General features: G+C 44.3%; 1 protein-coding gene across 1 annotated transcript in view; it reads left to right on the forward strand.

The window, feature by feature from the left end:
• ap2b1 (adaptor related protein complex 2 subunit beta 1) overlaps positions 1 to 13,555 on the forward strand; it is a 266,519-nt gene that overhangs the window by 92,315 nt on the left and 160,649 nt on the right. The window contains exons 15-16 of the mRNA XM_068009879.1: positions 8,794 to 8,835; positions 9,923 to 10,069. Coding sequence (XP_067865980.1) covers positions 8,794 to 8,835; positions 9,923 to 10,069 — 189 coding nt within the window. The remainder of the gene's footprint in view (positions 1 to 8,793; positions 8,836 to 9,922; positions 10,070 to 13,555) is intronic.

The following is a 13,555-nucleotide window of genomic DNA, read 5'->3' on the forward strand; positions in this document are numbered from 1 at the left end:
TCGCGTGCTCTCACGCTTTCTGGCCACACCCTCGCTCTGTGTCCTGACACCCCCTACTCTCTCTCTCTCTCTCTCTCTCTCTGTGGCCTCCCATCCCCACCCCTCTTCCCTTGTCCTCTCTTCCCCCCCCCCACTCTCTTTCTCCCCCCCCACTCTCTTTTTCCCCCCCCACTCTCTTTTTCCCCCCCCACTCTCTTTTTCCCCCCCCCACTCTCTTTTTCCCCCCCCCACTCTCTTTTTCCCCCCCCCACTCTCTTTTTCCCCCCCCCACTCTCTTTTTCCCCCCCCCACTCTCTTTTTCCCCCCCCCACTCTCTTTTTCCCCCCCCCACTCTCTTTTTCCCCCCCCCACTCTCTTTTTCCCCCCCCACTCTCTTTTTCCCCCCCCCACTCTCTTTTTCCCCCCCCACTCTCTTTTTCCCCCCCCACTCTCTTTTTCCCCCCCCACTCTCTTTTTCCCCCCCCACTCTCTTTTTCCCCCCCCACTCTCTTTTTCCCCCCCCACTCTCTTTTTCCCCCCCCACTCTCTTTTTCCCCCCCACTCTCTTTCTCCCCCCCCACTCTCTTTCTCCCCCCCCACTCTCTTTCTCCCCCCCCCACTCTCTTTCTCCCCCCCCACTCTCTTTCTCCCCCCCCACTCTCTTTCTCCCCCCCCACTCTCTTTCTCCCCCCCCACTCTCTTTCTCCCCCCCCACTCTCTTTCTCCCCCCCCACTCTCTTTCTCCCCCCCCACTCTCTTTCTCCCCCCCCCACTCTCTTTCTCCCCCCCCCACTCTCTTTCTCCCCCCCCCACTCTCTTTCTCCCCCCCCCACTCTCTTTCTCCCCCCCCCACTCTCTTTCTCCCCCCCCACTCTCTTTCTCCCCCCCCACTCTCTTTCTCCCCCCCCACTCTCTTTCTCCCCCCCCACTCTCTTTCTCCCCCCCCACTCTCTTTCTCCCCCCCCACTCTCTTTCTCCCCCCCCCACTCTCTTTCTCCCCCCCCACTCTCTTTCTCCCCCCCACTCTCTTTCTCCCCCCCCACTCTCTTTCTCCCCCCCACTCTCTTTCTCCCCCCCACTCTCTTTCTCCCCCCCACTCTCTTTCTCCCCCCCCACTCTCTTTCTCCCCCCCCACTCTCTTTCTCCCCCCCCACTCTCTTTCTCCCCCCCCACTCTCTTTCTCCCCCCCCCCACTCTCTTTCTCCCCCCCCCCACTCTCTTTCTCCCCCCCCCCACTCTCTTTCTCCCCCCCCCCACTCTCTTTCTCCTCCCCCCCCCACTCTCTTTCTCCCCCCCCCCACTCTCTTTCTCCCCCCCCCCACTCTCTTTCTCCCCCCCCCCACTCTCTTTCTCCCCCCCCCACTCTCTTTCTCCCCCCCCACTCTCTTTCTCCCCCCCCCACTCTCTTTCTCCCCCCCCCCACTCTTTCTCCCCCCCCCCCACTCTCTTTCTCCCCCCCCCCACTCTCTTTCTCCCCCCCCCCACTCTCTTTCTCCCCCCCCCCACTCTCTTTCTCCCCCCCCCCACTCTCTTTCTCCCCCCCCCACTCTCTTTCTCCCCCCCCCACTCTCTTTCTCCCCCCCCCCCACTCTCTTTCTCCCCCCCCCCCCACTCTCTTTCTCCCCCCCCCCCACTCTCTTTCTCCCCCCCCCCCCACTCTCTTTCTCCCCCCCCCCCACTCTCTTTCTCCCCCCCCCCCACTCTCTCTCTCTCCCCCCCCACTCGCCCTCACCCCCTCGCCCTCTCTCTTCGTGCAGCGTTAGGGTTTTCCAGCAGGCTTTTATGCAAAAAAAAAGTCGGATCCCGCTGGCAAACCCCCAGTCTGTCCCAAGTTGCGTTTCTTCAAAAACTAGTCTGGAAGAAGCCAGTGGGAAATTTCACATCTCTGAAATTACCAGTCACGGACCTCAAAATTTTTTTACCACGTACATTGGTGTCCGTGTATGGACACATTGCTGATCCCTGGTGAGGACGAGGAACGGCCGCTACATTTTACATCCGCAGGCCAGATGGAAACTTCTGGTGGGCTGGATCCTGGCACGTGGGCCGTATTTTGGACAACCCCGTTCTGCATTAATTGACATAATTAATTTGTTAATGCCCCTTCTGCATAAATTCCTCACGATATTCAGAGATAAGCTCCCTGCAGCAGTGCATCAACCTTCCAGCCCTCTAATTCCAGTGAAAGTGAATGTAGTTGAGTGTGCTGTGGGCTTCTGATAAGTCTGTCTCTTTTTTTTGTACTTAAATTATGCTGCTGACAGTTTTTAAGGAGTTTTAAATGTCGCTAATACGATAGGTTAGATCAACATCCTTTCAGCTCTGGCACCTGACTCTGCCTGCAGGCAAAGCTGATGAATTGGTGCATATATTAACTCAACCCCCAGCCTCCGCCACCACCTCCTTTTCTCTCTTTGTTTCTCCCCTGTCCCTCACTTGATTTTTTTTTTGTTCTCATTTGCCCTCTCCCGTGAGAGAGACTGCACTGTTGCTTTAGGGGATACCATTGTTTTAAAGGAAAGTTATCTTGCATTTGATTATATTAAAGTTATAGTGTTTCATTCAAGTGATGTTCAAGAAGTATTCAAGTATAGGCCTGCTGATGCAGCCCTACTCTTTACTGTGCCGGAAATATTCAAAAATTGAAGCTGCTCTATATATCAGCACATTTTCCTATTCACCGCTGTTTTATCATTTTCTAATAGCTCTTACTGTTTCCTAGCTTTGTCATGTAAGCCACCTAGTGATGTGGAAAATTGTTGCCTTTTGTATATTATTTTTAGTTCAAAAGTATATTTGTAGGGAGACAAAGCATTAAAGAGTGGGAGATAGAGTGGTGCACTTGGTAGCACTCTGGCTTCTGAGTCACCAAGGTTCCGGGTTCAAGTCCCACTCCAGGGCTTGAGCACAAAACTCGAGGCTGACACTGCACATTGCAAAGAAAATCTTTTTTGACAATATGCCTTGCCAGCATGTCAGTATATGGCAGAAATCCCTCATGCAATGGAAAGGCATGAGGAGGGTTATATCCTACAGTGGATGGTGATGATGAAAGCATTAAATGCAATATGTTACCCACTGAAAAGTAGTGGGGCAAAGAGGGCCTGACTGAATTCAGTGTCATGGAAAAATTAGAACAGCCTGTCTCATAACCACTGAGAGCATGTCCTGCAAACTGATTAATTAATGAATAAACTGAGTTTAATCTATGTAAACTTATTGAAACATTTTTAATGTAGTTCTGATCTGAGAGACATTCTTGACTGGCTGTAGTTTGGATGGATGTAGAATGGCATGTGTGGGATCTCTCTTCTAGACATCAGTATAAAACTTGAAGTGATATCTCCTTAGCACTAATGTAATAAGTGCTGTGTACTGCTTCTTCACACTTGACTTCCGACTTTTCATACGACATCAAAAAGGGCATTATTCATCGAAGCTGTGCACCTTGTTCTCGGATTGTTCCTTCAAAAACTCCAGTAAATAGCAGCTTATGCTATAAATACAATTGCCAAATTAAGTGTAAGCTAGTAATTATTTTGATCTATTTGGGAGTGCACCCTGCCTGGTGGGTGTGGACACATCTTTTGAGTGCTACAGGAGTGAATAACTTATGATGTCCATGACACTGATATCTTAGAAAGTTGAGCTTATTCTAATTTATAGAAGACAAGTGCATCTATATCTATATTGAATAGAAGCATCTTGAAACCTGATTTAGTCTATTGCTGTTCTTGGGTATCCTGGCTGCAGAATAATGTATATTTTGCAAAGTAAGGTACAATAAAAGGCCACTTAGCCTTCAAACCTTAGCCCTCTAATATCCTGGCTCCCCCATTATAGCATTCAGTTGCATTCTGAACATTAAAACAGCTACTACACTAAGACTCAACTGCTGTGACTCTGATCTACTATTCAGTGGCTTAAAATTGATGGTCACTTTGTGTAACTTACAGCCCATCCCCCACTGCTGCTATCACCTGCTGAGCTTATGATGGTCCCACTGATTTTTCAACTCTTCGCTAATATGTGGGGTCCTGGTTAGCAATTCACTGTCCTTGGCCGAAGTCCATTTCTTGCCTCAGTCTTATTGTAATCTCCAACTTTGCCATGGTTTTTCTGCCTCATGGTTGATTCTGCACACCCCCAGGCTCTTCATTTCTACAGAAAATCCTCTAGCAGTGTGCCTCTGCTACTCCACCCTTCAAATACCTTCTGGACTCACTTGCCCCCCACACTTGTCTCCAAACCTGGACATCGGTTTGTCGATGTTCCAAGCTGACTCTACCCTATCGACGTCCACATTTATCTCACCATGGGACCTTTGACTTTAGACTCCCTCCTATTGTCTCCTCTCCATTCTCTCTCTATGTACCAGGACAAAGCTATCCTAATCTTGCGACGTAACCAGGCCTAAATAACTTGAGTTTACCAGTGTCCATTCCTGTGCATATTTGGCTGCTGCTGTGGACTCGAGCTCATCACTTCTATTTCCCCTCTTTTTTAAAACTCTTTCTCTTTACCTGTCCTAGGTGCCTCTCTCATGAGATCATGCTTTCTTTCATTTCTCCTCTCTCAGGTGCTCTCCCTGCCCAAATCCTGACTCCAGTCCTTTACCACTCCTCAGCCTACCTACTCTTCTGCTGTGGTCCCAGGATTATCTCCTCCTTGGATAAGCCTGCAGCTTCCCTCTGAGTTACTCTTGGCATCTTCCAAAGGGACCATTACTCCCTCATTGCTAGCAGCAATCCCAATTCATGTCTTTTCCCAGACATCGATTCCATCCGTCTTCCTGGCAACTGCCTGAGGCTGAACCAGACCTTCCACCACTTGCTTTGCTCAGACTGCTACACTGCCGGTGTGGCCCTTATCACCAAATCTCTCCTTGGTCTGTCTCCCTAGTTGTCTGGTACTTTCTCCTTTGAGCATCTTACCTTGTTCCACCCACTTGCCTTCATTTCCTTCTCCACTACAAGCGGTGTTCTTGAATTTCTCTCGCCCCAAGTGTGAGGAGCTCATTGACTTCTTCGTCACTGAGATTAAGACTATTCAGCTGCCTCTGTCACTTCCCTCCCTTCCCCACCCCACCAAATCAAACTTCCCTTAAAGCTCCCCCATGCCCTAACCCTGAACTTTCATCTTTCTCTAGTTTGTCTCCTATCTCTGCTCATGCCCTCTGAGTTCATTTTGGCCTTGAGACCCACCTCCTGTTCCCACTAAACTGGCGTCCATTAGCTGATAGTGTTAACAATTCCCCCTCTTATAGTACTGTTCCGCTGCCCTTCAAGTCTGCTGTCATCAGTCCCCCCCCCCATAAAACCCACCTTTGACCCCACCATCCTTGCAAACTACTGCCCCATCTCAAACCTCCCTTTTCTCTCCAAAGTCTGTGGATGTGGTGTCACCATCCAAACCCATGCCTGTGTTGTCAGCACCCAAACCCGTGCCCATCTTTTCCACAGCAGTTTGAATCACTTCTTCCAATAAGGTTTCTGCCCCGCCACAGGGGCGAGACCAGTTTAAACTGTGATTCTATGTGACTATGACCAGGGTAAACTATCTCTCCTCATCTTTCCTCATCTGTCTGCAGCCTTTGACATGTTTGATTACACCATCCCCCCACAGTTGACTTTGGAGTCACCTCAAGGATCTATACTGAAACAACCCTGCCTCTCCACCCCCGATTTCTCATCTACATGCTGCCCCTCCGTAACATGATCTGAAGTGACAATATCAGGTTCCACGTGTATGCTGATGGTAACTAGCTCTACCTCACCACCACCTCTCTTGACCCCTCCACTGCCTTTGATTTGTCACATTGGTTATCTGACATTCAATATTGAATGAGCAGAAATTTCTTCCAACTGAATATTGGGAAGACTGAAGCCAATTGCTTCAATCCCTGCATTACTAGTGCTTGCCTTCAGCGATGATGTGTGGAAGAAGTCCGTCACTTGTGAAATGAACCCCATATCCGATTTTTGCATGCATTGCTGTGTAAATCAGAGGTTAGAAATGTCAGAACAGGGTGGTATTGTGATAAATGTTGTTTTCCTGTTTGCTCCTGATGGATGGCCTTTTAATGTTCATCTATTAAGTGATTAGAACCACGTGTGAATCACCTTTGATCAGATGTGACCTTGTGTCATTTCTGTGCCCTGTCTTATAGCCTCTAACTGTTTCCAGAGTTCTGCAACATCCATCTCAGAAATTCATAATTTGCTATTTTAGACATATCTGTCTTGTAGATTAGATGTAGATCGTCATTAGTGACATGGGCCCATTTTGCTTGTTTTTCTCCAACAATGTGCTAACAAAATCATATCGTATTTGAGATTTCATTAGACTGTTGTGTAGAGAGAAAAATGTTTTCCTGTTTTTTGTTCCCTTATGAAGATTTGTCGGCTCATTGTGTCCGAGTATGTCACTGCAAACATCCCTGTTGAGGTGCATTTACATATACACTATAACCATAGCAGTTCACTTCACTTCAGGGCAAAGTTGCAGTTTGAATGCATCTTGAGTCTGGAGGTCACAGACTGACCAGATAGTAAAACAAAGTGGAGTGACCACCTATAGATGCATTTAAGAGAAAGCTAGATAAACATGAGGGAGAAAGAATAGAGGGTCGGGTTAAATGAGGAGGGGTGGGAAGAGGCTCGTGTGCAGCATAAACACCGGCAAGGACTGTTCGGACCCAATGGCCTTTTTGTGCTGTAAATTCTGAGACTTACTGCAAAACAGAGTTCCACTTAGTTTCACTTCAGAGTCAGTTAAATTTCCATTCACTGAGAGACCCATTAATGCGCTGGCAGATGCTTATGAGGCATCTCATTCTGCTTGTTTGATGCTGTTGAACTAATAGTCAAATAATTGTTGCATTTTTCTACTTTCATTGGCTGTGCAGTATGTTGCCTTTCGTGGTCTTCAATTTTTTTCCCCCTAATTTTGTCCCCTCCACCCCTGAAGGTTCTGAGTCGATTTGGGAATAGTACCAAGGCATCAGTATCCCTCTATCTTGCCAGCATGATGGTTCTCGAGATTGATTATAGACAGCGATTTTCAAAACTCTGCTGCTCTTATCCTTAATTCGTACTGACTCCTGTTCACTTGCACACGATCGATGCACATTTCAGTAGGATTCACTGGGTAGAGGTCAGTGAACCTGAGGTGGGAGACCTGGACTAATTTTAACTCTTGCTTATGCAGAGGTCAAGTGTGACACCACTAACACCACTCTCAATGGGATCAGCTGATTTGGAGAGTCCTGACCTTCGGTTGGGATTTTCAATAGCATCCACAACTACAATTTACTGCCTTTAAATTAGCAAAATACAGGAGCATTGTCGGACACTGAGTCACATAAAGAGTTATTAGGACAGGTTATCAAAAGCTTGGTGAAAGATGTAGGTTTTAAAAGTGTCTTAAAGGAGGAGAGAGAGAGGTTGAGAGGCATAGGGGTTTAGGGAGGGAATTGCAGAGCTTAGGACCTAGGCTGCCAATGATGGGATGAAGGAAACCTTGGATGCACAAGAGACCAGAGATGGAGAGGGGTTGTCCATGTACAGGTTTGAACATAACTGAGAATTTTAAATTCAAGGCATTGCTGGACTGAAAACCAATGTAGGTCAGTGGGTGAACAGGAGTCAGTACGAGTTACGATAAGAGCAGCAGAGTTTTGGATGAGCTGACGTTTACGGGGGCAGTGGGGTGGAATGGAAAGCCAGCCAGGAAAGCATTGGAATAATCGAGTCTGGTGATGGCAAGTAGATTGAGAAGTCGGTTCCTGTATAGCTCAGCACCTCTACGTGTAGTATCTATTGAGCCTTTATGGGGACCTACTTGGGACCCTTCTAAAGCAGCTCACAAATGACTGATCATGGGTAGTGTAGGATTTGGGTGCATTTGTGCCTGGCCAAACAATGCCTGTTGTGCTGAGCATCCTGGGAAATGTAGATGTTCAGCAGACCTCTGATGTAATGATGGGATTCCACTTGATTGTCCTACTTCTTTGGCTTACTTTCTTGGAGATTGAATTTGGGATTCTTTTCATGTCTGAAGTGTGCCACTTTGGAGTTTTGGTGCAGGCATGCTATTCGCAATTTTCAAAGACTTGATGTGCGACTCGTGAGAAATTGATTGCAGTAGAAGCTTCCAGTGCATTGCTGTATCTGTGTCAACATTCAAAAAATGAGCACATACAGTCAATCAATTGATTTGAATTCAATGAATTAAATTTAGACCTTTCCTAACAGAGATTTTTGAAATCTTTTTGTTCTGTTGTTTATTCCCCCCAAATGACTGTAATTGTCTTAATGATTCTGGTCAGTTCCATTGCCTGGTTTGCTGGAAGTGAGTACAGCTGGAATCTAAGGACTGCACACTGCCTCTCCCCCTTCTGATTATTTCCTGCCTGGCTATCATTGACCGAATGTTTGGCTTGACTATGGAGACTAAACTAAATTCTATGTGGCTTATAATTCTCCCTCCTAACCTGTCCGAAAACCATTTAAATTAAATGAGTAAAAACGCATTTCAATCAAATAGATTTCTGTTTTCTCTGCAAGGTTGGTTTGAGGTAAATTGAAATTGGTCAGATGTAGAAGCTGTCATTTTATTAATTAGCTCACAAATGTGTTCCTTCCTTCACCTCTTGCTGTTTATACCCTCTTGCTGTTTATACCCTCTTGCTGTTTATACCCTCTTGCTATTTATACCCTCTTGCTGGTTACACCCTCTTGCTGGTTACACCCTCTTGCTGGTTACACCCTCTGCTTCCATTGACTCTGACTCTTTGTATTCTGTATCTTTCAGCTTGGGGGAGATCTTGGAGGGCCTACTGGTGGGAGTCCAGCGGTGAGTTTTTCTCCGAAAGTCACACACAAATCACATTTGAAGTTTGTGAGGGCTTGTTCGTTTTTACAGATTCCCCTCTTGAAGATGCTTATTTTTGCTGCAGCATCTCCATCCCACTCCACCCATAGTTTACCCAAGTCTTCATGTCTAATCCCAGTCAGTGAGCGTCAGCAGGCTAGTCACTACAGACATTATCACAGTGGAGTCTAATCCTATGTCACTTCTTGTTGGATGCATGCGCCTTTCAACAGGGATAACTGGATAGTACTCGGGTATGGGAATCTCATCAGGTACTCTTCCTCTGCGCACATCCAGCAGTTGGTTTCAAATTGGTGTTCACTTGCTAATAACTTGTTCACCTCCCTTGACCTGGCATGGCAAGACTCAAAAAAAAGGGTAAAAATACAGTCATATTAGTATTTCATTATACAGCACAGAAACAGGTCATTTGGCCCAACTGGTCCATGCTGGTGTTTATGCTCCACACAAGCCTCCTCCCACCCCTCCTCATCTAATCCTATCAGCACAGGCTTCCTTTCTCTCTCATTTGTATCTAGTTTCAGCTATATATTGAATTAACAAAAGCTAGGAGTAGACGTAGGGTAATTTACTATGGAGGTTCATATCAAATCATAAACAGGAGCAAAGCACTAGCCTTTTATGGATGTCAGTTGCCAATTTTAAATCATAACCTTACACTCATGCTCTGCTTTTTTTATATTTATATATAATATATATATATATATATGCAAATCCTCAATCTTTTTAAACAATGCTAATACCACTTAAAATATCACTAAAACTACATGCACCGAAGGCTGCAGGAGACTTCTTTGTTGTCATCACTGCTGAATAAAATTAGTAGTCATGTACAATAATCTTCCTGATGAACTATTCCAAGTGAATCAGGTGCAATTAAAATGTCTATTTAAAAATGTATTAGTCCAATCAACCTGTTCTGTTCATTTCTGATTCAGTTGCATTGGACCAGTTGGTGTAATTGAGTGTTTGTATGCAACTTTGCTTGCTTTATATAGAAGTGCTCCCATGATGAATGTTTTTGTGCCTTAATGTATTTTTGTTGCAGGTTGGTCAAAGCTTTATACCTTCATCAGTGCCAGCTACATTTGGCCCATCACCAACCCCTGCTGTTTCGAGCAGTGGCCTGAATGATCTGTTTGAGCTCTCGACTGGAATTGGAATGGCAGCTGGAGGCTATGTGGCACCAAAAGCTGTAAGTGACTGTTACTGATCTTAATGGCACAAAATAAACATGGCACTGTATCTAATTTTACAGGTTACAGACGAAGGTTGATGAAGAACCTCGCATTTTGGGAGGTAATTGGCTTCCGAACCTACCTGGAAACCATTGAGTGAATTATTTTCTCTTCTATGACATTTGTCTTATTCGTGCAATAGCTGCTGTTGCCTGGAAAATTACAGAAGGTCTGTGCCATTAAATGCAGGCTTGTTTAGACACTGCACCTTTCTTTCATAAATTTACATGGTATTATGCCACTATGGCAGTGTATCATTTCTCCCCTTTTTCTGTCATCAGACTCTCATTGTTTATGGGACTAATTGTTCAATCTATACATCTTTAACAATGACGCACCTGGTGCATTTTGGCGCACAGCATTTTTGAAAGCAGGTTTGACCTCTAATTGACCTGTGTCTCCCAATATCTACCTGCCTCTAATTGACATAACAAAGACTTCTAATTACTGGGTCATATTTTCAAAAAAATTAATCAAGTCAGGCCTCTAGCTGGTCTGCTATGACCAATTAACCTCTTAATTGATCTGGACAAGGCAGAGTTGATCAGACTTTTTGGCCTTAAAGGAATGCGCAGCTACATTTTAGTAGCAAAGTAGTAACTTTAGCATTACTTGGTATAACGCTGCTGTCTTCTAAAAACTTGGTATTCTCTCACCTACCATGCATCCCAAGATTTGCTAGCTATATATTAAAAATAAAAGTTTTGAAATGTCTGTTGCATTTTTTTTTGTCACGCCATATTTCTTTTTCTGAAACGAGGAAGAAATCCAGTAATTTTCTGCTTGTTTTATTCAGCCCTATAATTGAGCTCCAGATCTGCTAAAGAACAGGTAGCCTCTAATTGATCTCAGGAAGTGAAAGCAATTAGACTTCCTGGCCTTTCGGTAACACAGCAGGCTACACACAGCTCCATCTTGTCAGCAGAATAATGCATATGCATTGCATGGTATAATGCTCCTGCCCTTATTAGTTTGTTCTTAAACTAACTGTGAACAATGCTGCAAGAGATAAAATCATAGAATGACACAACACAAGAGGAGGCCATTTAGACTATCGTACCTACGCTGGCTCTTTGAAAGAGTTTCATTTCCCTGCTCTTTGCCCAAAGCCATGCAAATTTTCCCTTCAAGTATTTATCCAATTTCCTTTCAACGCTTACTATTGAATCTACTTCCACCACCCGTTCAGGCAGTGCATTCCAGATCATAATTCACTACATTAAAAAAAATGCTTCTCGTCGGCACTGATTCTTTTACCATTTACCCTAAATCTGTTTCCTTGGATTACCAATCTTGCCACAGGAAACAATTTCTCCTTATTTATTCTATTAAAGCCCTTTATGATTTTGCACACCTCTATTAAATCTCCCCTTAACCTTCCTGTTGTAAGACGAACAGCACCAGATTCTCTAGTCACTCCGCATAACTGAAGGCTCATATGCCTGATACCATTCTAATAAAACCTATGCATCTTCCCTAAGGCCTTAACATCCTTCCTAAAGTATGGTGCCCAGAATTGAGCACAGTACTCTAGCTGGAGCCTAAACAGTAATTTACAAAGGAGCTAAGGATTCCATATGCTTTTTTATAAGCCTTCTCAACTTGTCCTGCCACCTTCAAAGATTTGTGTATGTATACTCTTTGCAATCCTGTACCCCTTTTAAAATTATACAATTTAGTTTATATTGCCTCTCCTTATTCTTCCTCCCAAAATGCATCACTTCACACATCTCTGCATTAAACTCTGTCTGCCCAGTTCACCAATTAGTCTGTGTTCTCCAGAAGTCTGTTACTATTCTCTTCACTGTTGACTATACTTGCGAGTTTCATGTTTCATGAAACTTGGAAGTTATGCCCTGTATATCCATGTCCGGATCATTAATATGAATCAATAAGAGCAGTGGACCTAATACTGGGTCCTGGGGATACCACTGCTTACTTTCCTCCAGTCTGCAAAACAGTTTGTCACTACTCCCTGCTTTCTGTCCCTTTGCCAGCTTCATCTATTCCAACATTGTCCCTTTAATCCCATGGGCTTTAATTTTGCTAACAAGTCTATTATGTGATACTTTATGAAAAGCCCTTTGAAAGTCCATATACATGTCAACCACATTACCTTCATCAACCCGCTTTGTTGCTTTATCAAGGAACTCAATCGAGTTTTTCAAATGAGATTTGCCTTCAACAAACCCAACCTGGATATTACTTATTAACTCATATTTTGTCAAGTGACAATTTTGCCTTGGACTATTGTCTCTAAAGATTTTCGCACTACCGGCGTTAGCCTGATTGGCCTGTAGTAGCCGGGTTTATTCCCCCCATCCTTTTTTGAACAGGATTGTAATGTTTGCAGTCCTCCAGATCTGCTTGTAGTGTAAATGTCTTTATGTTACATAGGATTACATAGAATATGCAGCGCAGAAACAGACAATTTGGCTCAACCAGTCCATGCTGACGTTTATGCTCCATTCGAGCCTCCTCCTGTCTTTTCTTATGTAACTCTATCAGCATATGCCCCTTCTCATATGTTTACGTAGGCTTCTCTTAAGTGCATCAATATTATTCGCCTCAGCCACTTCCTGTGGTAGCGTGTTCTACATTCTCACCACTTTCTGGGTAAAGAAATTTTTTCTGAATTCCCTATTTGATTTCTTATATTGATGGCCTTCAATTTTGCTCTTCCCTACAAGTGTGAATGACCTTTGTGCTTACTCTTATCAAATTCTTTCAAAATTTTTAAGGTCTCTGTTAGCTCACCCCTCAGACTTCTATCTTCAGGAGAAAGGAGACCCATCCTGTTCATCCTTTCTTGAGAGGTATAACTCACAGTTCTGCTATCATCCTTGTGAATCTTTTTTGAACTCTCTCTAGTGCCACTATAATCCCTTTTATAATATGGCGACAAGATTTTCTCACCGTACTCTTAAGTCTGGTCTAAACAAAATTTGATACAAGTTTGGCAAAATTTCTATACTTGTCAATTTTATCCCTTTAGAAATAAACCCTAGCGCTTGGTTTGCTTTTTTAATGGCCTTATAAAAAATATAGTGAAACAGCTTAAGCAATTTGTTTATTTGTACTCCCACATCCCTGGGTTCCTGTATCCCATTTAGATTCTTATTTTCCAAGTAATATGTGATCTTATCCTTAGCAAAATATAATAGCTCACATTTATCTGTGTTGAAATTAATTTGCCAATATATGGTTAATTATGTGACCATTCTGTAGGTTTATTCATATCCCCTTGTAATTCCTTGCAGTTCTCCTCAGTATTGACCACCATCCTCCCCCACCTCTCCAATTTGGGATCGTCCAGTCCTCAAATTTAGAATTTGGTCTTTCATTCCAAAGTCTAAATTATTAATATAAATTGTGAATAACAGTGATCCTTATGGGACCCTACTTTTCGCCTTCCGCCACTTTGAATAGATACCCTTTACCCA

Source organism: Heterodontus francisci, chromosome 30, assembly GCF_036365525.1.
Source record: "Heterodontus francisci isolate sHetFra1 chromosome 30, sHetFra1.hap1, whole genome shotgun sequence".
NCBI classification, from domain to species: domain Eukaryota; kingdom Metazoa; phylum Chordata; class Chondrichthyes; order Heterodontiformes; family Heterodontidae; genus Heterodontus; species Heterodontus francisci.